Source organism: Chiloscyllium plagiosum, chromosome 39 (assembly GCF_004010195.1).
Source record: "Chiloscyllium plagiosum isolate BGI_BamShark_2017 chromosome 39, ASM401019v2, whole genome shotgun sequence".
NCBI classification, from domain to species: domain Eukaryota; kingdom Metazoa; phylum Chordata; class Chondrichthyes; order Orectolobiformes; family Hemiscylliidae; genus Chiloscyllium; species Chiloscyllium plagiosum.
In genome coordinates, this window is record NC_057748.1 from 8,983,547 (window position 1) to 9,008,758 (window position 25,212).

The 25,212-nt window shown below is 42.8% G+C and overlaps 1 protein-coding gene across 1 annotated transcript in view; it reads right to left on the minus strand.

Annotated features, from left to right (window-relative positions):
• Window positions 1-722: 722 nt before the first annotated feature.
• Window positions 723-25,212, minus strand: part of LOC122542016 (proline-rich protein 12-like) — an 81,024-nt gene continuing 56,534 nt past the window's right edge. The window contains exons 10-16 of the mRNA XM_043679308.1: window positions 24,705-24,844; window positions 24,182-24,490; window positions 19,354-19,479; window positions 18,539-18,636; window positions 14,903-15,055; window positions 12,736-12,831; window positions 723-8,467 (exon numbers count right to left, since the gene is read on the minus strand). Coding sequence (XP_043535243.1) covers window positions 8,327-8,467; window positions 12,736-12,831; window positions 14,903-15,055; window positions 18,539-18,636; window positions 19,354-19,479; window positions 24,182-24,490; window positions 24,705-24,844 — 1,063 coding nt within the window. The 3' untranslated portion in view covers window positions 723-8,326. The remainder of the gene's footprint in view (window positions 8,468-12,735; window positions 12,832-14,902; window positions 15,056-18,538; window positions 18,637-19,353; window positions 19,480-24,181; window positions 24,491-24,704; window positions 24,845-25,212) is intronic.

The window sequence follows — 25,212 nt, forward strand, 5'->3', positions numbered from 1 at the left end:
ACCATTGAATTTATTGCTGAGTGCGATAAAATGTTTGAAAAATTAATGAGTTTTGTGGAAGGGAGGCGGTGCAGATTAAAACGCAGCTTTGAATCCACAACCAGATCAGTGTTTTGCCAAATGGTGGAGTGAACTTGGAAGGGCTGAATAGCTCTAAATTTCCTTTGGGTGATTGATTTAATTTAATGAGTGACCTTGGCTTGATTGACTCTGTGATGGTCTTTTGTACTTCTATTCCACAATTTAATCTTTTCTTTAGCTTCACTATTACACTGGAGGGTCTGCACTGGTGTATCCTGGACAGGGCAATTTCCTCTTCCTGATGTGTGGCACCCAGCATTCATGGGGTCTGTCCCTGAAGACCCCTTGGTGCCCATCGTGCTTAAATCCAAGGCACTCATTCCTGAGTACAGCATCTTAGCTCCATGAAGCACAAGAAGACACGAGTCTAGTCACGCACAACCATATTAAAACAGGTTTTTAAAAAAATGCAGAAAGCAGCGAATGAATTATTCATCATTTAAAACACAAAAGAGGTTAAACTATTTTTTTAGAAAAAAAACGATACAGAGGAAGAATGTGTTTTTTTTTCATTCTGTGGACACAGTATACAACGCAAGTTTTACATTTTGCGAGGGAAGTGGGGCCGATGGGTGGGGTGGGGGAGGGGAGGGTAGTATTAGGAAAAGAATAACATTTGCAGGACATTATTAAACAATTAAAAATATATAATATATGTAACATCAATACAGAAACACAAATCAGAAACAGTAACAATACCTTTCAGGCCATAACATTGTACAGTTAAAACACGTCATTAAAAAAAGTCAATAATAAGTAGTACATAATGAGAGAGAGAGAGAGAGAGAGAAAGTGTGTGTGTGTATGTGTGTCTGTGAGAGGGATGAAAACATTGCAACTCAGAAAAGTAGTTTACAACAAAAAAGGTTTAAAATGTGCCAACACCGCTGCCTTTAGAAGCAAACTGCAGAAACTTAAAACATAGTTTAAGTGTGCAAGGTGGTCTCCCACACTCCTAGTCATCAAATGTGCCACCCCAGTGGAAAGGGGCTCTGTGACATGTTGAGACACTTCTTAAACTGTTTACCCCTCACTCCACCCTTCCCACCCCACCACCTAACCATGTTGCACTCATACCCTTCAGTCCCCAACTCTCCTAGTGGTTGCCAGCTCCTGTGGGATTATCCTGGAACCTTCAAAAATTATAAAGGTTCATTGCGGAGGACGTTGCTGAGATTAGTAAACCCAGTGGAGAGAAAGAACAATTATATTGGGCATGAAAGATAACTGGATGGAAAATGAAAAAAAAACTGGACTTTGCTTTGGGTTAAAACAAAAATTAGAAAAATAGGGATGAAAAAACCGACAGGTGAGGAGGACATTGTGGCTGTGGGAAGGTGGAAACGTCATGATGATAGGTGTGGAGGGTGAGCAGGCAATGAGGCTGTTAGAGATTACTCAATGAAACTTCAGGTATCCATTCAATCAGAGTTGGCTACCCAAGTCCCACTCAGGAATCTTCAAAGTGGTGTCAGACTGACAGTAAGAAACTCAACTGGTTCATCGGGGCACCAACAAGGAGTGGCTATTTTTAGGACTGTCTTGATCATTCTCTTGAAAAGTCCCTAGAAAAGGGAAGGAGTAGTCCTTCTGAGAATTAATAGCAAATTCCCCTGTTTCTAAAAGAAAATAAAATTCCCCAGGTCCAATCACTCACTTGTTTTTCTCACTCATCTACTTCAGCAGTAAAGGGAATATTACTGGATGAATGATCGGGAAACATGCCTTCAAATCCCATCATGGAAGCTGGGGAATTTTAACTTTAATTAGAAATAAAATCTATCTGGTTCCCCTTAGGAAGAAAATTTGCTTTCCTCACCCAGATGGGCCTAAATGCAATGTGGCAGACCTGCAGCAATGTGGGTGACTCCTAATTGCCCTCTGAAGTGACCCAGCAAGTCAGTGAAGGGTGGACCGTACACATAAATAACAGGAGCAACAAGCTCAATAGCTTGTTTAGAGGGCAGGACAATAGTGATTTCAGGAAGAATATCCAATGAAAAATCCTTCTTCCCCCTTCCCAAAGTCCCAACTAGTTTCACCAAACCAATGGGCATCTCCCAGGACATTTCAAGAAGAGTGAATGGTAAACTGATGGTCAACACTCAGTTTACAACCGCAGCATCCAGTGAGAGGATACAGGCGTGGTTCAGGGATTAGAAAAAATGGCATCACCTGTCTAGGGTTGACAATGCTCCTTGTTTGGGCAGGTGTATCCGAGGTTGACAAATAAGGTTAATCTCCAGGGGATGACAATCTTGTGACACAGCATTAGTGTCCCTACCCCCTGGACCAGGAGGCCTGGGTTCAAGTCCCACCTGCTCTAGAGGTGTGTAATAACACCCCCGAACAGGTCAATCAGAAAAATAGGTTAATCTCCATGGAAAATGTTAGGAGCTAAAACCTGGGAACAAGATCAAGGAAACATTTTGACATTTCAGTTCGAAAGCTTTTGGGTTTTTAGTTGTTACAAAGTTTTTGTGATTGGGAGGTTGTCAATGTGATGAAACCTTCAGGAAATTGTCCAGCCAGAGTTGGCAACCCAATACATCATATAATGAAAGTTCTAGAAGATTCCTGTGGCCCTGGCCAGAAGAAATTTCCCATATCCAAGGGTTACCTACTGTTTGCTCCATTCACACAGACACACAGTCACCAATCCAAACATTATTGATAAGTTAGTGAAAAGTAAACCCTAAAAGTTCTTTTAATCCACAGGATACTCAAAAATCATAATGACTCAATAAATCAACTCTCTCATTCCATTGATTCAGCTACAGGCTCTTACTTCAGATTACAATCCAGTGACAGTGCTGGTGGACAAGTGCCTGAATGTTGGAATGAAGCTTCATGATAATGTGCCAACTTTTCTAAACAGCCAATACACAATCGCCATAGCAATGTGTGAACACAAGAGGAATGTCTGCTTGAGCGAGATACTAGAGACAATAGTAGAGCCGGGGAACAGGACTGACTGGATTACTCTACAGAAGGCTAGTATGGATACAATGGGCTGATCAGTGCCATAAAAGTTTTTGGGGGGTCGGGGGTTTGGTGGTGGTGATGAGATGCACAACTAACATTCAGTCAGGCATTTCGATGCTACATAGAAGATTCAGTCAGGCTACATAGAAAATTTAGTGGCAGTGTTCTGAAGAACAGGGCCAGGGAAGCTTTGCCTCGACTGGGGTTACATGGATCTTCCAACCTTCAGATGATCCAGTCCTTCACATATTGCTGTTTGTGGGAGCTTGCTGTGCTCAAGTGTTGGCTCTATGTTTCCCACAATGACAACAGCAACTATGTTGCATTGCTATATAGATGTGAATCCACCAGAATTTCACACAGTGAATTGTAGGCTGATTCCAGGTATGGAGGATAAAGCTTGAGAGATTAGGCCAGTAATGTTGGAATTTGCAAGAATGAGAGGTGACCTTATTGAAAAATACAGGGAGCTTGACTGGGTAGATATGGAGAGGTTGTTTCTCCTTGTGGGAAGAGTCTAGGACCAGACAGCATCACCTCAGAATAAGGGGTTATACACTTAAGACAGAGATGAGGAGTAAATTTTTTGCTCTGAGGTAGTGAACATGTGGAATTCTTTACTACAGAGATCTGTTGAGGCTGGGTCATTAAGTATATTCAAGGCTGAGATGGACAAGTTGTTAATATGTGAGGAAACAAGAGTTAAGGGAAATAGGCAGGAAAGTAGAGTGGAGGGTTATCAGATCAACCATGATCTCATAGAATGGTGGAAAAGACTTAATGGGCTGAATGGCCTATTTCTGCTCCTATGCCTTGTGGTCTTATGTACACAATGTGCAAAGGGGAACAAAACTCAGGGACTGAAGAAAGATAAAAAGCAGCATCACTCTCAGGCACATTCATACAGATGGTTGGCTAGGAGTGATATCATTACCAGAGCCTTTTGGGGTTTCGGTGAAGTTGGGATCTCATGCCTAATATTGAAGTGCTCACAAAAACTAATGGGGCAAAAATGTCATTTCTGGATATAGCCACATGAGGGGAAAATTGGAAACCAGACAAGTGTCACATTATGCAGTCAGAAATTGATATCCCAGTTCAGAACAGGGCATCTTTCAGCTAATATCTTCCACTGTGGCCATCAGATTGACCAGAGATGAAAATGACTGCCTCTACAGGTTTACTCTACCCTCCGATCACACTGTCATTCTTCCCTGTGACTTGCTTTCGCGCACAAGCCCAGAGAGTCATGGTGTGTGTTCAATCCGGACAGGCATCATAGCCCCGCGCAACACCCTGAGCTGACAGATGCCCCATGTGAAATCCAACTGAGATAAGCATCGTTACTCTGCTGTACTGTTCTTCTCAGTCTCTTATCTCTCTCTCTCTCTCGCAAACACACACACACACACGTAATGCTGCAGACAGTGGGGGCTTCAATGGCATCAGGAGCAGCAGTTCTGGCTGAATTTCATTTCCATTTGTCCCTCACTTCCAAGGAACTGAAATTATTGCCCAACTCCTGGCAGCAACCGAGATCCACACCCGTAGGGCTGCAGCCATTAGTTCAGGGTGCCCGAGTCTGTTATGCTAAAGTGGGAGGGTTAGACAAATCCTATCACAGGCAAGTTCATCCCCCCACTTGCTGTCTCTCTGTGTAGGGGTGCACCAATCCATTTTGTCGTAAACTACCTTTCTGAATAAAATAGGACACTTGACAAGTCTCAGAACATATTATATAAACCAGGTACTAATAAGGTCCAGTCAGACTGAACATCACAGCTAAGCAACCTTGCATTTTTTTTTTCCTCTGTTAAGAATTGATTACCTCTCTCAAATATAATATAGTACATGGACATTTGCTCTGTACAATATATACACTGGAGATTTGGCATGTAGCCACTATTTTAAAAAGCGCTTCAGAGAACTCAGCACCCAAGAAGGACAGAATCTAATTTTTTTTTTGTAAAATTGTTTTACTGGAAGGAAAGAGAGACATGGAATCAGTAAAATGCATTTAAATAACTTGAAAACTTGATTAAATTATATTCAGCCAGCGTTAGATTTTTTTTTTGTTTTTTTTTAAATAGTTAATTCTCTTGTTAAAAGGATGAGGGGGAGATTTTCTTTTAATTGATTAAAATCGGAAAGTTAGGTCCAAAACCTGCTGCAGTGTGTCACACTCAACCTCATCTTAATGAGTTTTTAAATAAAGCTCAAAGCTGCTCCCCACAGAGTTCCTTTCTTACTGGGATTTCTCCCCTCCCCTGCATCACAACCCACCACCCTTGCCATCCCGGTTTTCCCTTCCTGTCCTACATCCACCAAGGTCATGTCAATGGGACCCCAGGATGTCTTTCTTTGAAGCAACTGCTAACGTTAGACTGTTCATCTTTTTGAAGTTATTTTTGAGGGGGGTAGGTGGGAGGTTATAAGGTGGTGCAGGGGTGCGGTGGGATTGCCTAACAAGGCCTATTTTCGGAGGGAAGGATTGTCTTCTTTGATTGAGGGACCTGTTTCCAAAGAAATCAATCTTTGGAGTCTTTCGCCCTTTGCAACTGACAGCCATATGTCATATCCATCCCAGACTGGCAGCCATTTCAAATTTTCATTTGCACCCAACCTCCCAGGTCCAGAGTAAAATTGTGTTCAGTTGCCACTCATTCTTGAAGTTGGTAGCTATTTACAGTCATCTGTTCTCTAATATTCAATTACACACCCTCCAAGGAGGCAGCCATCTGTAGTGTCCAGCTGCCTCATATCCAGAATGATAGCCATTTTGACTATCCAGTCACATGTCCTCCAGAGTGGCAGCCATTTTGACCATCCAGTCACATGTCCTTTTGAAGGCAGCCATTTTGAGTATTAAGTCACGTGCCCACTTGAATGGCAGCCATTTGCAGTGTTACCCAAAGCCATTCATTAAATATGCAGCACATGGCTGATCCAGCATTCAATCTCTCATTCCTACACTTTCACGTCATCTCGGTTCAATTTAACTTATTAAGCACACGAACTTACAAATAGAACCCTTCAGCTTTTTGTTTACCTGTTGGGATCGGAAAAGGGGGTGGGGCCATTGGGAGGGGTAAGCAACCAAAATGGGAAAACAGATATCAGGGGTCAGGTTTGACTGGCAAACTAGCCCAGTCACCATGGCATCTGCATAGACTTTATCTGACTGGATACATTGGCTTCTCAAAACTCTAACCACATAATTAAGATCAATTTAGAGACAGCACAAGTTAGACAAGCCAGCAATTCACTCCAACCTCCCCCACCCCACCTCACCTCCAATGCTCGAGCAGTAAAAAGAAAAGATTTATATTGGACTTTGAAGTTTCCAAATTAGGAGAGCACTGGAATCTCTGCAGAAACACTTAACATGTTGACAAGTTGCCTATTTTATATCCTAACTCTGTCCTGGTCAGTTGGCCGGGGAAAAGTCCAAATATAACATCGCAATCAGATCTCTGCTCAAGTAGCTGGCACACCACATCAGCAGCTCATGAGACAAGCAAAGAAAGCAAGTGACTGAGTAAAATGGCGTATTCGGAGAAAGGGAAGCACAATACTCAAGGGAATCCCCCTTCCCTAACACTCAGGAAAAGCCAAGGGGTGCCCAGTGGGACAGTTGGATAGGGAGCATCCCACCCAGGTGGTCAGTCAAGCGGCCTGATGGTTTACGTGTGTGACATTTTTTGCTCACCTCTGACTTTGGTTCTTGCCTCCTACAAAGGGAACAAAAAATCCACGCCCTCTCCCCTGGACCGACCAATAATTAGGTCAAGTTGTTATATTCAGGAATTTGCCTTTGGAAAGGAGGTGGGGGTATTGGGGGGTGTTAGGGTTAAGCAAATGCCAAGGGGCTGGGGGGCTGGGACTGGATGGCATAAAGGAGGTGCGTTCAGGGAACAGGTGAGATTAGTGATGGAAGAATCAGTACTGGACAACAGATCAGGCTGAATCAGTGATAGTTTACAACTTCCAAATTGACAAGAGTCAGACAGCGACGTGTTAGAAAGAGTAGGGGTGGAATGGGGATTGGGGAGGGAAGAACAAGACAATTATAACTCAAACATTGCCACCCTCACCTCCACTGTCAGCAACCTGCCCAGAGCAGTGAGGTATCAGCTATCACATATCGGGCTATCCATTATCTCACATATCCAACACTAGGAATAACCAACGGAAGGCAGTCTGCCTTGCTGACCACATGAGACCCGGATCGGATCAGAGTAAAAGGAGGCAGTGCTCCAACCAATAATGACTATCTCTTTAGAAAATTTGGAATCTGAGGAAAATTGAGAATGAGGGAGTGGATTGTGATTAAAGGCAAGGATACGATCATAGTTTACTTTCCCGAAGGGGTTGAATTCATTTTTGTTTTTAAAAGACAAATCGTGATAGGCAGTCTGACCTAAACTTAAATGAAAGTTTGTCTTTTTTAAAAAATAAAAGAAAATGTAACCTTTGTCTTAATGTTGTTTTTCTTTTTTTTAAACACTGTTTCTTTTCCTCTGTTGCAGGCCTTTCTCTGCTACACTTCAGGTCACCATGGCCAGTGTGGAAGCCATTTTGATCACTGACCCCATCCCCTCAAACACCCACCTTCCAGCTGTGTTTTTTACGCAGTTTCACCAGAGAGAAAGGAAACCGTTAATCAATTAGATTAATACGTGACCCTCAAATGGAGCATTGGTGAGTAGGCCACAACTCATCTCATCGAACGGCAGATAGCATGTTCAGAAGGTGGGTGAGGTGGAGGGGTTGCAAAAAAAGGAACTACCACATTTTTTTTGCAAGGCGTTCAACTGGGCATTTCCTCCACACTCCTTCCTCCCAGCATGCCCCACATCTGCTGCCATTTTCATAAAGCCTCAATGTCCCTCAATACTCTGAGAGCAGGTCGAGGCCTAGGCTGTCAGGATTTATCTGAGGGGCAAGGAAGAAAGTCATAAGTCATTCAACAATCCTAACTGAATATTTTTGTACTGAAATCACTGCACAGCAACAACAACAATCCCAAAAAATAAAACCGTAAATCCGGTGATGAAAGTCAGGCCAGCTCCACTGATCACTGATGTCAAGTCCTATGTCCTTTCGGATTGGACGAAGAGTCCAGCGTCGGAGGGAGGGACCGGGACTGGGAACAACATAGTGGCAGCAAGGGGGGATCTGGGATGGAGTGAAGGGGGAATGGAGGAATGAGAGAGAGAAAAAGGATAGTCCTGGGCAGCCTTGTTGATCGCGGGAGGTGTCACGCACACTGCTGCTGCACCTGTGTAAGGAGCTCGCTGAACGAGTCAAAGAGTTTCTCCAGCCACGCTACATTCCGCATACACTGCTGCACAATCTCCTCCTGGCCCAGGTCCTCATTCACCTCCGACAGAGTGTCCGTCTGCAGAAAGAGACAGAAAGCAAACACCATCACCTGTGCATTCCAATTGGCCCAGAGGTAAGCTGTGGGGCAATATAGGCTCTCCAAGCTTCCCTGTCACTCAAAAATAAACTTGAAGTCTCAAACATATTCCTTTTGTTTGCAGAGAGAGGGTCTCTGTTTCCGAATGTGTTGCTTCAAGTGAGCATAGACAAGCCACATTACAAGCCCATCTGACAAACTGAAGCCAACACCTCAGACAGAAATATTTTACCACCCAGTCAGCACCCTTTTCTCCTGTGGTATAAAATGTTGCAATCAGTTGAAATTTGGCATTCTTACATTCATCCATAGCAGTGGAAGATGAAAAGCTTTGGCAGTACCTCTCTTGCATCAGTAATATTCAAAACCTATACAACCACGGGACTTTATAATCGCAAATCTGCATTATTTTTTGGCCATCTTTAAAGGCTATTTACTCTCCCAATCTGGTTTTTGACTACAAAAAGCAAACAACAGTGAGAAAATGTTTGTACTGTTATGGATAGAGAGAGAAAAGAAATTCAGAGGTGTAGAACACGGAAAGAGCTAGCATGCAGAGATGGAACAAATGGCCTCCTCCTGAGTTTCAAAGCATAAATCTTGCTCTTGTTGTAAATTTAGTGAGAATCCTGCAGTTCTCACTAAATTTACAACATCTGTCATGTTGTGTCGTAAATGCTCAGGTCATCACCTCAAGGTCTTTACACTTATCAAATGGTATAGGGATCTCTAGATAGCCACTGTCCTCCTTTCAGTATTCTATTAAGTTTTAACCTGTTATCTATTGTTCTGATGCCCTCTGCTCTTTGCAAGAATGGGAGTGGGGGGAGGCAGACAGGGAGTTCCTATGTGATTGACAGTTACTAACCATGACAGCGGCATAGTAGGAACATCATTGAACTCGTATGCTATTGTTCTGGGGTCATGAGTTCAAATCACCCCATGGCAGCTGGTGGAATTTGATTTCAAATTAATAAAATCTGGAATTTAAACTAGTCTCAACAAGGCTTAACCATAAAACTATAATCAATTGTTGCAAGAGGCCACCTTGTTCAGTTAACCTCCCTTAGGGAAAGGGATCTGCCGTCCTTACAGGTATTTGTGACTCAAGACCCTCAGCTATGTGGTTAATTCTTAACTACCATCTGAAATGGCCCTAGCAAGCCACTCAGTTAAGGGATAGGTAACAAATACCGACTTTGTCAGTAACACTTGTATCTATGAAAGAATTTTTTAAAAAAGTTTGGACGTTAAATTTCAGGGCTTTTTAAAAGTTTATTCACAGGATGAGGGGCTTTCTGGTAAGATCAGCATTTATTACCCATTTTTAACTGATTGTGGAAAGGATCTGAGTTCTAGGGAGAGGTTGGACCTAGAACTTTTTTCTTTCGAGTGTAGGAGCCTAGGGGGGTTCTTATAGAAGTGTATATGACCATGAGAGGCATGGATAGGGCGACAGCACTCAGTCTTTTTCCCAAGGTTGGGGAATCAAGGACTAAAGGGCATCAGTTTAAGGTTAGAAGGAAAAGAATAAAAGGGAACCTGAGGGGCAACCTTTTCACACAGAGGGTGGTACACATGTGGAATGAGCTGCCAGCGGAAGTGGTTGAGGCGGGTATATTAACAACATTTAAAAAGCATTTGGAAAATACATGGATAGGAAAGGTTTAGAAGGATATTGGTGAAGGGCAGGGAAATGGGGTTAGCGTGGATGGGCATTTTGGTCAGTGTGGACCAAAGGGTGTGTCTCCATGCTGTAGGACTCTCTATGACCTTCTTAAATACCATTTTAAAATGGCTTGCTGAACCTGTTCTGTTGGTCTGAAGGCACATACAGGCCAGACTGTATCAGTACAGCCGATTTCCTTCCCTAAAGAACTTAATTTAAAGCAGATAGAAACTCAGTAGCAACCATTGCAACCCAGTAATTTATTTTAGATCTTTATTTTAGATTTTATTTAATCAATTGAACACAAGTTCCCTGGTTGCCATGGAGGCATTCAAACTCAAATCACTCAGGCCCCTGATATCCATTTTCACACAATAACCACTGTGCTATTGAATCCCTAGTCACTATCTTTTCTTGCATTGAAAGCTTGGTTTAATTTTAGCTTATAATAGTTCTTTCAAAATGAATCATGAAAGATGGGGCAGCCATGTTAAAACCAGTCACCAGTCATGGCACAATTTCTGAATGAGAAAAAAATAATTTGTTCTTAAAAATAATCTGATGTCTGTATCACAAGCCAAGGAGTAAACAATTCCTACAGCTCTACATGGTCACAGTTAAACATCGAATTGATTATTCCAGTTTTGGAAGCCTGAGTTAAAGGCTTTGCGTCTCCATCAGAGATTTAAATGTCAGCCTGTCACCAAGGCAGGGGACAGGTTTAATTATGAATGAAACTAATGTCCCGCAGTGCCAATCTGCCATCCTCCCTCTACCCATCACACTTTCTGACCAGGTCAATATTATCACCAAGCCCCTGATTACCCCAAGGGTTGAGAGGCATTGGAACTTCTTGTCACAGTCTATTTAAGACTGTGATAAATAGATTCTTGATCAGTATGGGATTCAAGGGTTATGGAGAAAGGGCAGGAAAGTGGACGTGAGGAATGTCGGATCAGCCGTGATCCCACTGAATGGCGAAGCAGGCTTGAGGGACCAGAACAGCCTACTCCTGTTCCTATTTCTTATGGTCTTGTTGAGAATCAGACTGCCTAGGACTGGAATATAAACAGAAAATACCAGAACAGCTGGCCAGGCATCCGTGCAGGGACAGACAAGAAAACGGAGTTAAGGTTTCAGGTCTGTCACCTTTCACCAGAACACGTTTAGACCACTCCATATTACACTGATAGTTACTCTCCCTAAAAGGGACAGGATTGTTAGCACCGTGGAGTTATTATAGCCCAATGCCTCCAGGCTGGTTCTCTGCAGGGGAATCCAGTTGGTCCCATTTTCCTACTTGTCACTGTAGCCCTGCGGTGTTATTTCTATGAACCCATCCAATCTCCTTTTGGGAATCCCTGATAGTCTCCACCTCATCCTCATCATGGGCTGAGTTCCAGCTCACGTGTAAAAGGAACCTCTCTATAAAACAAAACCCTGGCAACAGCTTTTCTGGTGTTAACCAGATTGAGAGGAATTCAACTGAGCAATCAGTCTTTGGCTCACGAATCTAGATCTCACTGCAGTACCATAATCTATGACTGGGTTTACAATGTAATTCACTGCTTCTCTGAATGGAGTACCTCCTTCCTGAAGAGAGATCTTCAAACGAAGCTCATAAAATGAGTTGGCGAATGACAATTTAGAGAACCCTTCCTGGCACAAGGATGCTCTCTCCCCGACAGTACTCTGGTGGGCCTGCACCGCATGAACTATAGCAGTTCAAGGCAGCTCACTACCACATTATCTGGGGCAATTAGAGAGGGGCAACAGAAGTCAGCAATGCCTTCTTTCACAGAAAATAAAACAATAAAACACTGAACGAAGCTAGCCATTTGGCCCACTGAACCTGCTTGTGAGTGTGAACCAATGGCAAGTACTTCCCTTTCTGACTGATCTCCTCATTACAGAGCTGGGGAATGGAACTCCACAAAAGGAAGTCATTCATTTCTGCTGTCTGTACTAGGAGACAAGGAAGTTAGATCAACGAGCCGCCATCCATGCTCCAAAGAAAGCCCAGAGGGAATTAATATGGATTGTTTTGTGGCTTTCAGAAGTAGATCAGACAGTATGGAAAGATAACATTCGGCCCACTGTGCCTGTCCCTGGTCTTTGCCAGAACAACCCTATTAGATCCACTTCACCTGCACTTGCTGTATTTCCCTATGAATCTTTCTTTGCAAGTATTCGTCCAATTCACTTCTGAAATTTGACTGAATCGATTTCCTCTGCCTTTTTTAGGTAGCACATTCTAAATTACAACTACACATCCCAATACACTTTTAAAAAAATCCTCACACCGCTTCAGGTTCCTTGACCACATAAAATCCATGTCCTTGATTACCAGCCCTCCTGCCAGTTTTCTCAATCAAAATCCTTTGTAATGATGAAAAGTGCCGTAAAATCCATCTTCTGAGGAGAATAACTCTTGCTCCTCTAATTCCTCCACACTACCGAGGGTTAGGCGTTTGGTGAGATGATGGCAGGGAGTTAGGTGGGGAGGCGTAACAAGAATAGATTAAATGTTGCGTTTAGGAGGATGAGAAGAATTGAACAAGAGAGGAAACCAGCTCACCTGCTCCTTACAATGCAGTAATGTGTGGTATTTGTAGTGATGGAGGGAGTGGAACAAAGTGTAAAACTGCAATTTCTCCGCCTCCACTTGGAAGTCCTGGAAAACAAAGCAAAGGATGGTCTCAGTGATCGATGAGGGCACAGCATGGCTACTGCCAGTCTGTAAACCAGCCAGCAACCTCCTCCCCTCCTCAAATGTGCACAGACAAAACCCAAAGGTAGATAGGAAAAAAAAAAATCATTGTTTCACCAAACCTATACCTGATGGTCACAGCCATCCTGATTAGACAGATCCCACCCAATCCCACACTCTTCCTTTTCCCAACTTCCCCACCCATTTGGTTATCCAATCACCTGGGAGAGGCTGTAAACCAAAAACAAAAAGGGGGTAATCACATTCTGGAAAAATTCATCACCGTCTCTTTCAGGCTATCAAAACCAGTCCAGGAGAATACAGCATTACTGATGTGATCTCTGTTCCAGTGAAGAACCGTTTGATTCAAAGTCAAGAGTGTTTGAAAAAGGAGATTGCTGAGTGCAAGTCCAACTTTTTGATTTGCTAATGTGCAAGAGAGAATGTTTGAAAGTGAGCTAGTCTCGATGATAGTGAACTGCAATAATAGAATTCAAACGGCCACACCAGTATCGAATACTTGCATAGAATTACAGGGCGGAGGGAGGCCATTTGGCCTATTGGCCTATCATGTTTGCAACAGCTCTTCAAATGGGCATCATTAATTAGTGCCAATCTCCTTCCTTTTCCTCATATCCTGGCACACTACTTCTACCCAAATAATCACTGAATGTACTCGAGAATGCCTCAATTTAACTGACCTCCAGCACAAGTTCCTGGCAGTGCACTCCATAAAGACTCACTGAGTGAAAAAACACTTTTCCTCCCACATCATATATGTTCCTTTTGCAAATCATTTTAAGTTTGTCCTCATGCTATTGTTCCTATTACAAGCGGGAACAGTTTCCCCATATCTACTCTATCCAGTCCGCTCATTCTTTTGAATGCCTATATCAGATCTCCTCTCAGCATTCTTCACTCCAAGGGAAACAGTCCCAGTTTCTTCAATCTATCCTCATCATTATAGTGTCTCATTCCTGTAAATCACATCTGTACTCTCTCCAATGCAACTTTCCTACAATGTAAGCAAAAGTGAGGACTGCAGATGCTGGAAACCAGAGTTTAGATCAAAGTGGTGCTGGAAAAGCACAGCAGGTCAGGCAGCATCCGAGGAGCAGGAAAATCAACGTTTCGGGCAAAGGCCCTTCATCAGGGTTCCTGATGAAGGGCTTTTGCCCGAAATGTCGGTTTTCCTGCCTTTCCTACAATGTGGCAACCACAAGTGTACACAACACTCCAGCTGAGGTCTAACAAGTGTTTTATACCACTGATGAGACCCATTTCTACACTACTGAAGTGAAAAGGAACAGCTTTCTGAGCACCAAATATCATTTGATTCTTCAGCATTGGTTAATGACTAAAAATTATTTTCCCCGATCACTTTTGTTGGCCAACGCATTTGGTGAAGATGAGGGGTAGAGCCTGAAAATGCCTAATTTTAAGGGATTTATATCAAATAACAGAGATATCACTATTACTAAATAGTGTGTGCCTTTGCAGCAAGTCCCCAAGGTGTAAACATAGCATAGATTTATTAGAGATAATCATGCAGCCAGGAGATGAAAAGGCCCATTACTCTGTGTTGCATACAAAACATTCACTTATGTGGAGTCCTTTGCCTTTTCTCTCCTGCTTTTTCTTTTTATTTAACAAGGGATACAAAACTACAGCAAGTAAAATCAGTTGGCAGGCAGGCTCAAGAAGTAAATGACCACCTCTTGCAACTACATTCCGACGTCTCTGACTCAGGTACAATTTCATGGGTCTTCTTGTGTTCAGCAGAGTGGCCATGAAAGTTGGGAGAGCCACAGGTCAATTAGCTATTCAACACAACAAGCATTAGAAATAACCTTTCCAACCATCCTCATATTCCCCCCAAACCCCCAATGTCACTGATGCAATGTGACTTTTGTTTTGGAAAAATGGGGTTCACTGTGCAGCACCATCCATCCCACACCTTGGACCTTCTCTAGGACTGTTAAACTCAACGGCCTCCCTCCCAAAATAGCCAGGGCTGGCTGGACTGGTGCCCTACCTGTGTCCGTGGTACATTCTTCTTTAGTTGGTTGAGTGTCTTCCGGTTATAGGGTGTCCCAGCCACGTTTAACTTCACCGAGCTGGCCGGGTTGTCCTTGCGGTCCGCATCGCAGTCCTCAACAACCAGTTGGGGGAACGCTTGCAGCCCCTCCTGTAACACACCAGATGCAGATGGCCAAAACGTCACCCAATGGTCTAGATTCTCCAGTCCACAGACCAGCAAAGCTCACAGCACTAATGAAGCGTAAATGCTGCAGCAACACCCCACAAGGGTCATTTGCACAGTGAGACTCGAATTCTTCAAAGATTTACTTTCCAAGATGCCTGCCATTCGCAAGTGGCATCTCATTGTCCACCTGCATTGAGTGGTATGAACTTGCTGGATATGCATGGTAAATACAAGAATGTTAAGTCCTACGCATCCCAGTCTAAATTACTTTTTAATAACATGATAATTGTTCATTAGTCCCTGTCAACCTCTCTGGCACTGAAAAGTAACTACTATAAGTGGGAAGTCTTATTCCTTTGGGTTTTAATTGTTGTTAGAGATTAGTAAAGTCTAACTTTAAAATGTTTAAAACTATTCATTTTCCTTTCTTGCTCTCTTAATTTTTCTTCCTCTCTCTGTCTCTAACCAATTTGAGTTTAATTCATGCACTTTAAGTTAAACATTTTCTCAGGCCTTGTGCTGCTAATTTCTTCATCCTTCAATCTGATAGATTAAGTCAATATTCTCGTTGCTCATCCTGCTGACTCACGTTCCAGGTGTCCTGTTTTCCTTGCTGCAACTTTGTCAATTCACATCTTGGTGACAATTTTAAAGATCTAAATGTGACAAGGGCATATCTGGCAGCAGACAAATTAAGTGCCATGCTAAAACAGAAATTTGTCCAAATATTGTATTCAATTCTTAGCAATCTCACTGACCTGACAATGCATTTTCTTTATTAATTCATGGGATGTTAGGCCACATTTATTATCCATTCCTAGATGCCCCGGAGAAAGAGCTGCCTTCTTGAATCACTACAGTCCTGGGGGTATAGGACACCCAGTACAGGTAGGGAGGGAATTGCAGAAACATGACTCAGCCACAGTGAAGGAACAGCGATTAAGTTCAAACCCAGGATGGCGTATGGCTTGGGGAGATACCTTAAAAATGGTGGTACCTTCATGTATCTGCTCCACCTAGGCCTTAGAGTTTATAGGATCAGAAGATGCTGTCTAAGGAGCCTGGGTGTGTTATGGCTGTGTTGTATCAGTGATGAAGGGAGTTAATATTGAAGGAGGTGGATGCAATGTCAGTCAAGCAAAATGCTTTGTCCTGGATGGTGTTAAGCTTTTCAAGTGTTATTGGAGTTGCATCCATCCAGGCAAATGGAGAATATTCCATCATACTCCGAATTGTGTGTTATAGATAAAAAGAACAGGCCTTGGGGATTCAGGTGGTGAGTTACTAACTGCAGAATTCCAAGGCTCTCTGTCCAAATCTTGTAACTGCATTACTTAGATGATTGGTTTAGCACATTTTCTGGTCCATGATAATACCCAGGATGTTGATATTGGGCGATTCAGTGATAGCAATGCCAATGAGTGTTAAGGGGCAATGGTCAGATTCTATTTGTTGGAAATGGTCATCGCCTGGCATTTGTATGGCACAAATATCACCTAACACTTTATCAGCTTAACCCTGAATGTTAAGTAAGATTATTCACTAGACTGGTATTAATAATGTACATTTGTGTCGATTTACTTTCTAATTTAGTTCTTTCTTTCCTCAGTACGGAGGCACACGGTGCAGCTTAGTTGTGTTTAATGCCGTGTGTATGAGTTTGTCACCTGGCTTGACAGTATTCAGTAAGTAAACAGTATTTATATGTAATCCTTTATTGGATCCTATAGAGGGAACTTTATCTTTAAGATGGATGTCAAGGACTCTGGAGTACATACGGAGGGTTTTTGCTGGGTAATCAGGAATATAAGAACTTACCTAATCTGATATGAATAAGAGTAATTGTGACTGCTTTTATTTCAGTAGTTAAGAAGAGAATTAATAAGGGTTTAAAAATTATGATAATACTGGGAGTTGACATAAGACAGGATCGGTCAAATGGCCTCCTTTTGTACTGTAAAATTCTATGATTCTAAATAAGGAGCAACCATTTCTACCTATAGGATAATTGGTAATCAGAGGTCATAAATGCATGATAATTGGCTATAGAATCAGAAGAGAGATGTGGAGCTTTGACTTTTATTTTAAAACACAGCCAGTTTTTGTGATGCACATAAAGAGATCATAGATGTGGACATCACTGGCAAGGCCTGTATTCGTTGTCAATTCTTAATTGCCTTTGGACTCAGTGACTGGTGAGGCCATTTTCAGAGGGCAGTTAATAGCCAATCACATCCTAGATAGGCCATATCCAGTAAGGATGGTGCACTTGCTTTCCTGAAGGACATTTATGAACAAGAAGGATTTTACAACAATCCATGATGGCCTCACCATTACTGGGACTACAATATATTTTATATTCCAGGTTTTTTATTAATTGAATTCAAACCAACTAATTTGAACACATGCCCCACAGGAGCATCAGCCTGGGCCACTGAATGATGATCATGTGATCTTACCACAACATCACAATCTCTCCTCAATGTTAACTTCCAAAAGGGACCAAGATACATAATTGTAAAGGAAACATTTGCAGGGATTAAGGGGTAGAGCACATGCAGAGATGGTCACCAACACCTCAAATTTAGGTGTCTCAACCCTCATCGCTTCCCTGCTTCTGTACCCTTCACCACTACCTTCTAAGAATTGTGTTCTTTCCAAGTGTGGACCCTTGTGAAATGCCAACAGCATTTGCCCCTCTGTTGGCAGCTATATCTTCAGAAAGCTGGGTCTAAGCCCACAATTCCCTCCTTAAACCCCTCCACCTTGCTCTCTTTTCTGTTAAGATGTTCCTTAACAGTCTAATCTTTGGTCGATTAAGCTCCTGATAAGAGTCCTGAGGCATTTTTACACGTCAGAAGCATTTTATTGTACCTAATGTTTACAATTACACAAGAATTAGAAAAGTAGGTCATTTGGCCCCTCAAGCCTACTCTGTAGTTCAATGACATCATGGCTGATCTGCTTGTGGCCTTAGCTCCACTTTCTTGCCTGTTCCCCTTCACCCAAACTCCCTCATCGAACAATAATCTGTCTAACTTGGCTTTGAATGCATTGAATGGCCCAGCCGCCACTGCTTGGAAGGAGAGAAATAAATAATGCCCTCAACTCTGTCATAAATGGAAGAGCCTTACTTGTTAAACTGTGCTCCCTGGACTCCAGCACAAGGGGGAATATACCCTCAGCAGCCACTCTGTCAAGCCCCCTCAAGATCTTATATTTCAATAAGATCCTGCCTCATTCTTCTAAATTTCAAAGGGGGTCGGCCCAAACTGCGCAACTTTTCCTCCTAAAACAATCCCCTTCATCCCAGGAAGGTTATTTTTTTCACACTGAGCAAAGTAGTTAAACAAAGGAGCCATTGAGGAGCTCCGTCCTTATCTGTGTGATGTGAACTCCACACCTTCATGTCCCACGGACCCTCAAGCTGTATTCTTTACTTAAATAAGCAATCGACACAGATACCTGGAGTGAGGAGCTCAGAGACACTCTTTTTGTCACGCGTTTCTTATGTTCTGTTAAAATTCCATCAATTTTCCTCATGGTTGGTAAATAAAGTTCATCTACAGCCAAAAAGCAAAGACAAAATCAGCAACCAAACCCCAGAGCAGTTTAATTCCTTTTTTCTTGTATTTTGATGGGATGTGGGCATTGCTGGCAAGGCCAGCATTTGTTGCCTGTCCCTAATGGCCCGTGGACTAGGTGGATTGTTCGTCCACTTCAGCGGACAATTAAGTTTCAACCACATTGCCCTGGATCTGCAGTCACATGATACCAGCCTGGACAGCAGATTTTCTTCCCTAAACGGATGGGTTTTTACAACCACCGATCAAAGTTGTCATGGTCACCAGTACTGGGACTACCTTCATACTTAAATTCCAGCAGCTGCTAGGGTGGGATTTGAACCCATGCCCCAAAACATTTACATGGGTCTCCACTTTACTAACCTAGTCCCCTTAACACCACGCCACCCTCTACCCCCACAACATTTTCAGAAACTTTGACAAGTTTTCCTTTTAAAACTCATATCTCAAACACACCCAAGAGTGGGTTCTGTAAGGGAGAGATCAGTAACAGAAACAATGAACGAGACATGAAGAGACGAGAGGGATTGTGTAGGCTCAAAAGACACAGCCAAGAGGACTTGAGAAGGATAGTAATGGAGAGGAGAAAACGAAAAGAAGTGAAAACAGTAAAGTGGAGTGGAAACAACAGCAAATGAGGCTGAATATTCTCACTCAAACCATATACAGAGTTTACAATTTCATCATAGTTCCTACCATTGTTGGCCTCAATTGTCTCGATCATGGCTGGGTCAAGGGCCGCACTGACTAATAGTTCAATGTAACTCTTGTACATCTCCTTCATTGCTCGTGTATTCAGAATGCGGCCAGTTGGGATCCGTTCTGCAGGACAGAGACGCATTCTGATTAATCGCCTGTGTTCAAATTAAAACACACCATTTACTTCACAAATGCAAAACCCAAATGATAGACTCCTCATTTGCTGAGTTTAAGGTGAGTTGTGTGCTACTGAGCCTGTAGCAGGAGGTCTCCTCAGGGATGTGTTTGTGTCTCTGCACTGGTATATTGTTGTTGGTCTATTTACCAAGAAGGAGTCTGTCTTCCTCAAATGTTTAATGCCATTTTATTGTTCAATACAAACTCCAAGCTGCTCACTCTCCTTCCAAATCAACTTTCCTGGTGAAAACCAGCCTCTCTTTTCAATAAACCATCACCCAATCACCCAAATAATCTACAAAACAAACAATTAACAAGCACAAACAAAAACTGAAATTGCTGGAAAAGCTCAGCAGGTCTGGCATCATTTGTGGAGAGAAAGCAGAGTTAACATTTCGGGAACCAGTGACCCTTCCTCAGAAGGAGCACTGCCTACTGGGCCATAACAAAACTATGGGGAAGGTAGGGAAAGGGGGAGGCAACTAAGTTCAAATGGAGTTGATGGGAAAATAATGTACTCCACATCCCACAGTGCCCACTTCTCTCTAAAGGAAAGCCAGCTGTTTTTATTTAAATCAACCTATTCAGAAATGTTATTACACACCGCTGGAGCTTGAAGCCAAGCAACCTGGCTCACACTACCACAACAACCCTCCAAATAATCTTTTTAGTTTTCTTTTACTATCCAGATGTGCTGTTACACCAAAGTGAATATTTATTTTCCTATGACCAAGTCACCCGTGAATTTTGATTCATCTGTTAAACCCCACCAGTAAATCAATTAGTTAGTTTCCAGTGCAAAACCCATTCAATCTATGTTCCAATGAGTATCAGCTGCGCTCTCCGAGCTCTGGCAAACATTCTGCTTCATCCTTAAAGGGACCAGCATTTACGTTTTCATCCACACATGTGTCAGAGGTTTGTATCGAGGTCAAGTGGTAGAATTTGATTGTATAGCACCTCTGGCCTGTCATGAACCTGTTTAGCAAGGATCACTCTCACTGTGGTCATACAAAGCCTGCCATTCGACAAATGAGGTTTGTCACAAGGACTTGTTTGTGACTTGCTGTATTTCTGACTCCTCAATCTATAAGAATGTTTGCTGGTAGATCTCGTTCAGGAAGGTTGCTTATATGCAGTAACAACACATTTTTAAACAATAACTTGTCTGTAAGTCTTGCCTGGTTACAAGTTGCTTTCCACATTCTGGACCAACCTACAAATACCTGCATTCACAATTACAATGGCAATTGGCTATGTAAACATATCACACTGCACATATACCCTCCCACCACTGGTGGTGATGACATAGCACCTCTATAATGGACTATCCACAATGTAACAATACAATACAATACAGCACAGCACCAGTACAGGCCCTTCAGCCCATTAAGCTTGCAATGATCCTAATCCTTATTTAGACTTGCTACTTATTGCCCATGCACGGTTTCTATCCCTCTGTTTGTTTCTCGTTCAAGATAAACCTTAAATGTTACTAATGTCCCTGCATCCACCACCTCCACTGGCAATGTATTTCAGGCACCCACCACCCTCTGAGTGAAAACTTTTCCCTGCACTTCTCCCCTAAAGTTTCTCACCTTGAACCTGTGCCCTCTTGTAGTTGAAATAGCTTATCTGGCAAGTAACTTATTAAAAAACTTAGTTCTGCACAAACTGGTTCGAATGCTCCTTGATTCACCAAATCATCAATAACCGAAAAATGCTTCATTAACTGTAAAACAGTATGACGTCCAAATGTTGTGAAAGATGCTGTCTAAATACAAATTCTTCTTTCTATTGCAATATATTTCCACATCAGCAATTAACATGGATTGGATAGGGCAGTTTCAAACTTTATAGCAGAGTATTGGTGAATTACAAATATTTTCAGCCCTGAATTCTACAATAATGTCCATACATGGATGGAACCTTGAAACTTTTGAACCCTGAGTATGTGTAGAAGTTTGCTAAACCCAATGTTTCATTTCATTCCAGTAAAAGAGCCAGGGAAATGAGGAGAACGTTTTTTTTGTTAAACACACCAAGTTGTTAGGATCTGGAGAATGCTGCCTGAAAGCGCAGTAAAAGGTCAGTTGTAGCTTTGGAAAGAAGAAACAAAAACTGCAATAAAATAAGTTGTGCTAAGTGGACCAAGCATTCAAAAAGGGCTGTCCATAAGCATATCAGGTTGAATGGTCTCTTTCTGTTCTGTATGATGCTAGCCCTGTTTAGTTACATGTTCCATTTTCCCAGGCAGAGCTCACCGTGCAACAAGAGCGTCAACAGTGCAGAAAGAAGCTATGCAGCCCATCAAGTCTGCAGTGACCCTCCAAACTGCATCCCATCCAGACTCAGATCCCTACCCTATCTCTGTAATCCTGCATTTCCTATGGCTAACCCACCTAGCTGATACATCCCTGGACACTATGGGCAATTTAGCATGGCCAACCCACCTACCCTGCAAAGCTTTGGATTGTGGGAGGAAACTGGAACACCTGGAGGAAACCCATGCAGACACGGGCAGAACATGTCACCCAGTCAGTAGCCCAAGGCTGGAATCGAACCTGGGTCCCTGGCACTATAAGGCAGCAGTGCTAGCTAAGCCACTGTGCTTCCCCAATGTATTCCAACATTCCTTTCAACACTCCTCACTGCTGTAATACGTGCAGGTTGGAAGTATCCCTGTACACATTGCCCACACACAACAAAAGTTGGGTTAGAGCTAATACAGAGCCTCACCACTCTGTGGTGGCATGCCTGTTGCTGAAAGCAGGATGCAACAAAACACAAAACCGTGCAGCAACATTTTAAAAGCTACACTGCTTTCAACTTTAGCAGACTGTCTGGGATTCAAAAGATTCCAGGTCACACTGAGACTTTTGTTTTACTTCAAAGTCCATTTATTGTGTTTACTTTCAACAAATCATTTCCCAGGGTGAGATTATTTTTGCAGCACCTGGGGTTGCTCAAGAAATACATGCACTCTTGGACTGACCATAAGTTTGGATTACACAAGTCCACAGGAGCTTGGACTGTATTACTCATACAATATGTCCTGATCATTCATCCCAACTGGTTCATACTGATGGTATATACTCCATAGACTCACCTTGCACCCTCCTATCCCATTCATACAACACCCTCACTTACGTTTTGTCTGTTTTCTCCCTTAAGGCGCCTGCTTGAATCTACTTGTATGTATCTTTGCGTCGCACATCACCACACATTCACACGTTTTCAATCCAATATGAGTCTATTTCAGAGTTCAGGGTTGTGAAGCAATTATATTGGACTCAAAATGTTAACTGTTTCTCTCTGCACACATGCTGCCAGACCTGCTGAGTTTCTTCAACATTTTCACATTGTTTCAGATTTCCAACATCTCAGTACTTTATTACCATTCCTATCTTCAAAGAATTTAGTCCACTCTGATCTAGCATTTACTAGCCTGCAACCTTCCAGACCTTTATTCAATCTCACTGGTGTGGTGATTAGCTGGTGTGGGAACAAGATTTTACACTGCATGGAGTGTGAGGCTGAGCACTAAAGATAATGTATTGGTCTAATGTGGGTTCAGCTTAAACCATGTAAGAACCAACAGGACATATTAAATGGGGAAACCCTGGAGAGTGATGGGATACTCCCCCGAGGCTGGAAAAGTGCAGCCCCAGCAACACTCAAGACACCATCTAGAACAAAGCTACCTATCCGATCAGCACCCATTCTCCTCCTTCATCATAGCACAGTGACAGCAGTGTGTACCACCTACAAGATGCACTGCAGCAACTCACCAAGGCTTCATTGACAGCATCTTCCATGACCACTGCCAGCTAGAAGGAGAAGGGTCACGGGTGTGGGAGCGACAGCAGCTCCAAGTCATCAACCATTTCAAATCAGACAAACACTAATCTGTATCTAACCTAATGGTGCAACTGTCCTGGGAGTATTTGATGAACAGCATAGAGACAGCTTTACTCTGTGTCTGACCCCATGCTGTACCTATCCAGGACTGTTTGATGGGGCAACGTATGGGGAGCTTTACCTTTTTGTTAAAAAGAGCAGAAAGAGAGTTTTACTTCCAGTTTAAAAGAATATTAGAAACTTTACTCTGTATATAACCTTGTACTGTACCTGTCCTCAGGGTGTTTGATGGGGACAGTGTAAAGGTGCTTTACTTTCAGTTTAAAAGAGTAGAGGGAACTTTTCTGTTTATCTTGCCCTGTGCTGTACCTATCCAGGAGTGTTTTTGGGATCACTGTCAAGGAAGCTTTACTTTCAGTTTAAGAGTAGAGACAGCTTTACCTATATCTAACCCTGTGCTGTACCTGTCTTTACAGTGTTTGATTGGAACAGTGTCGAGAAAGCTTTACTTTCATTTTACTTTCAGTTTAAAAGAGTAGAGAGAGCTTTCTATATCAGTGTTCAGTGTAGCATTCTGAAGGAAGCCTATCTCAGCACCGAGCTTCTCTTATGCTTGAACTGGAAAGCAATGGATCCCAAATCTAGAAAGTGCTCCATTCCCTCCGCATCCCTGAAATTCACCTCCTGAATATCTCCTCCATAAAAAAAATCCAAATGGATTGAGCCAACAATGAACACAACACAAATACAAAATGTCGGCAAAGAGAAATCAAACTAAGCCATTCACCCTCTTCACTCTGCTGGTTGGGGGTGGAGTCCGATTCCGTTGATGAAGCAACTTCTTTCAGCCATTTTTTCCTCTTCTTTGGAGGCGGCTCGGCCTTGGCTTTGGATGGTCTTTGCTTGGGTTTTGATGCTGGCCGAGCAGGCGGCTCTGGTTTAACCACAACCGGTACTCGATTCGGAGTGGTCTTTGTCTGGCTCTGTCGTCTAAAGCACCAAATTCGACAAATCAGTACCAGAACAGGGAGTGTTACATTTTGAGACAAGTCAGTATCGGGAGAGGGAGTGTTACATTTAGATTCTCTACCCTTGCCTTGTTGGGGAAAAGGAGAAAGTGAGGACAGCAGATGCTGGAGATCAGAGTCAAGAGTGTGGTGCTGGAAAAGCTCAGCAGGTCAGGCAGCATCTGAGGTGCAGGAGAATCGACATTTCAGGCATAAGCTCTTCATCTGATGAAAGGTTTATGCCTGAAAAGTTGATTTTCCTGCTCCTCGGATGCTGCCTGATCTGCCGTGCTTATCCAGCACCACACTCTTGACCCTGTCGGGTAAAATCCAGTGGGGACTCAGCCAGGATGGCAGTCATCGGGGGTGATGGGAAACTAGTTGGTCCCATTCCAGGACTTGAGTACAAAAACCAAGGCTGACACTCAAGGAGGAGTACTGTACTATCAGAGGAGACAAATATTTATTATTGTTAGCGTGTTGTTGTCTGTAGGAGTTTGCTGTGCACAAATTGGCTCATGCACTTCTAACAACAGTGTATTCACTTCAAACAGTGGCTAAGGAGTACTTTGAGATGGTGGGTGGTCATGAAAATGGCAGCAAAATTTTCTTTTTAGTGAGGGGTAGGTGGGGAGAAATCAGAAAGGCTTCCCATTTCTGATCCAAGAGACTTGGAAATGAGAGAACACTCAAAGTCTCACTGAGAGACCCCTCCCTGCCCCAATTCAAATCAGGACTTCTAACCCCCACACTTGCACTGGACCCCAAGACCTAGTCTGGAGTTTACCATTTGAGTATTTATCCAAAGATC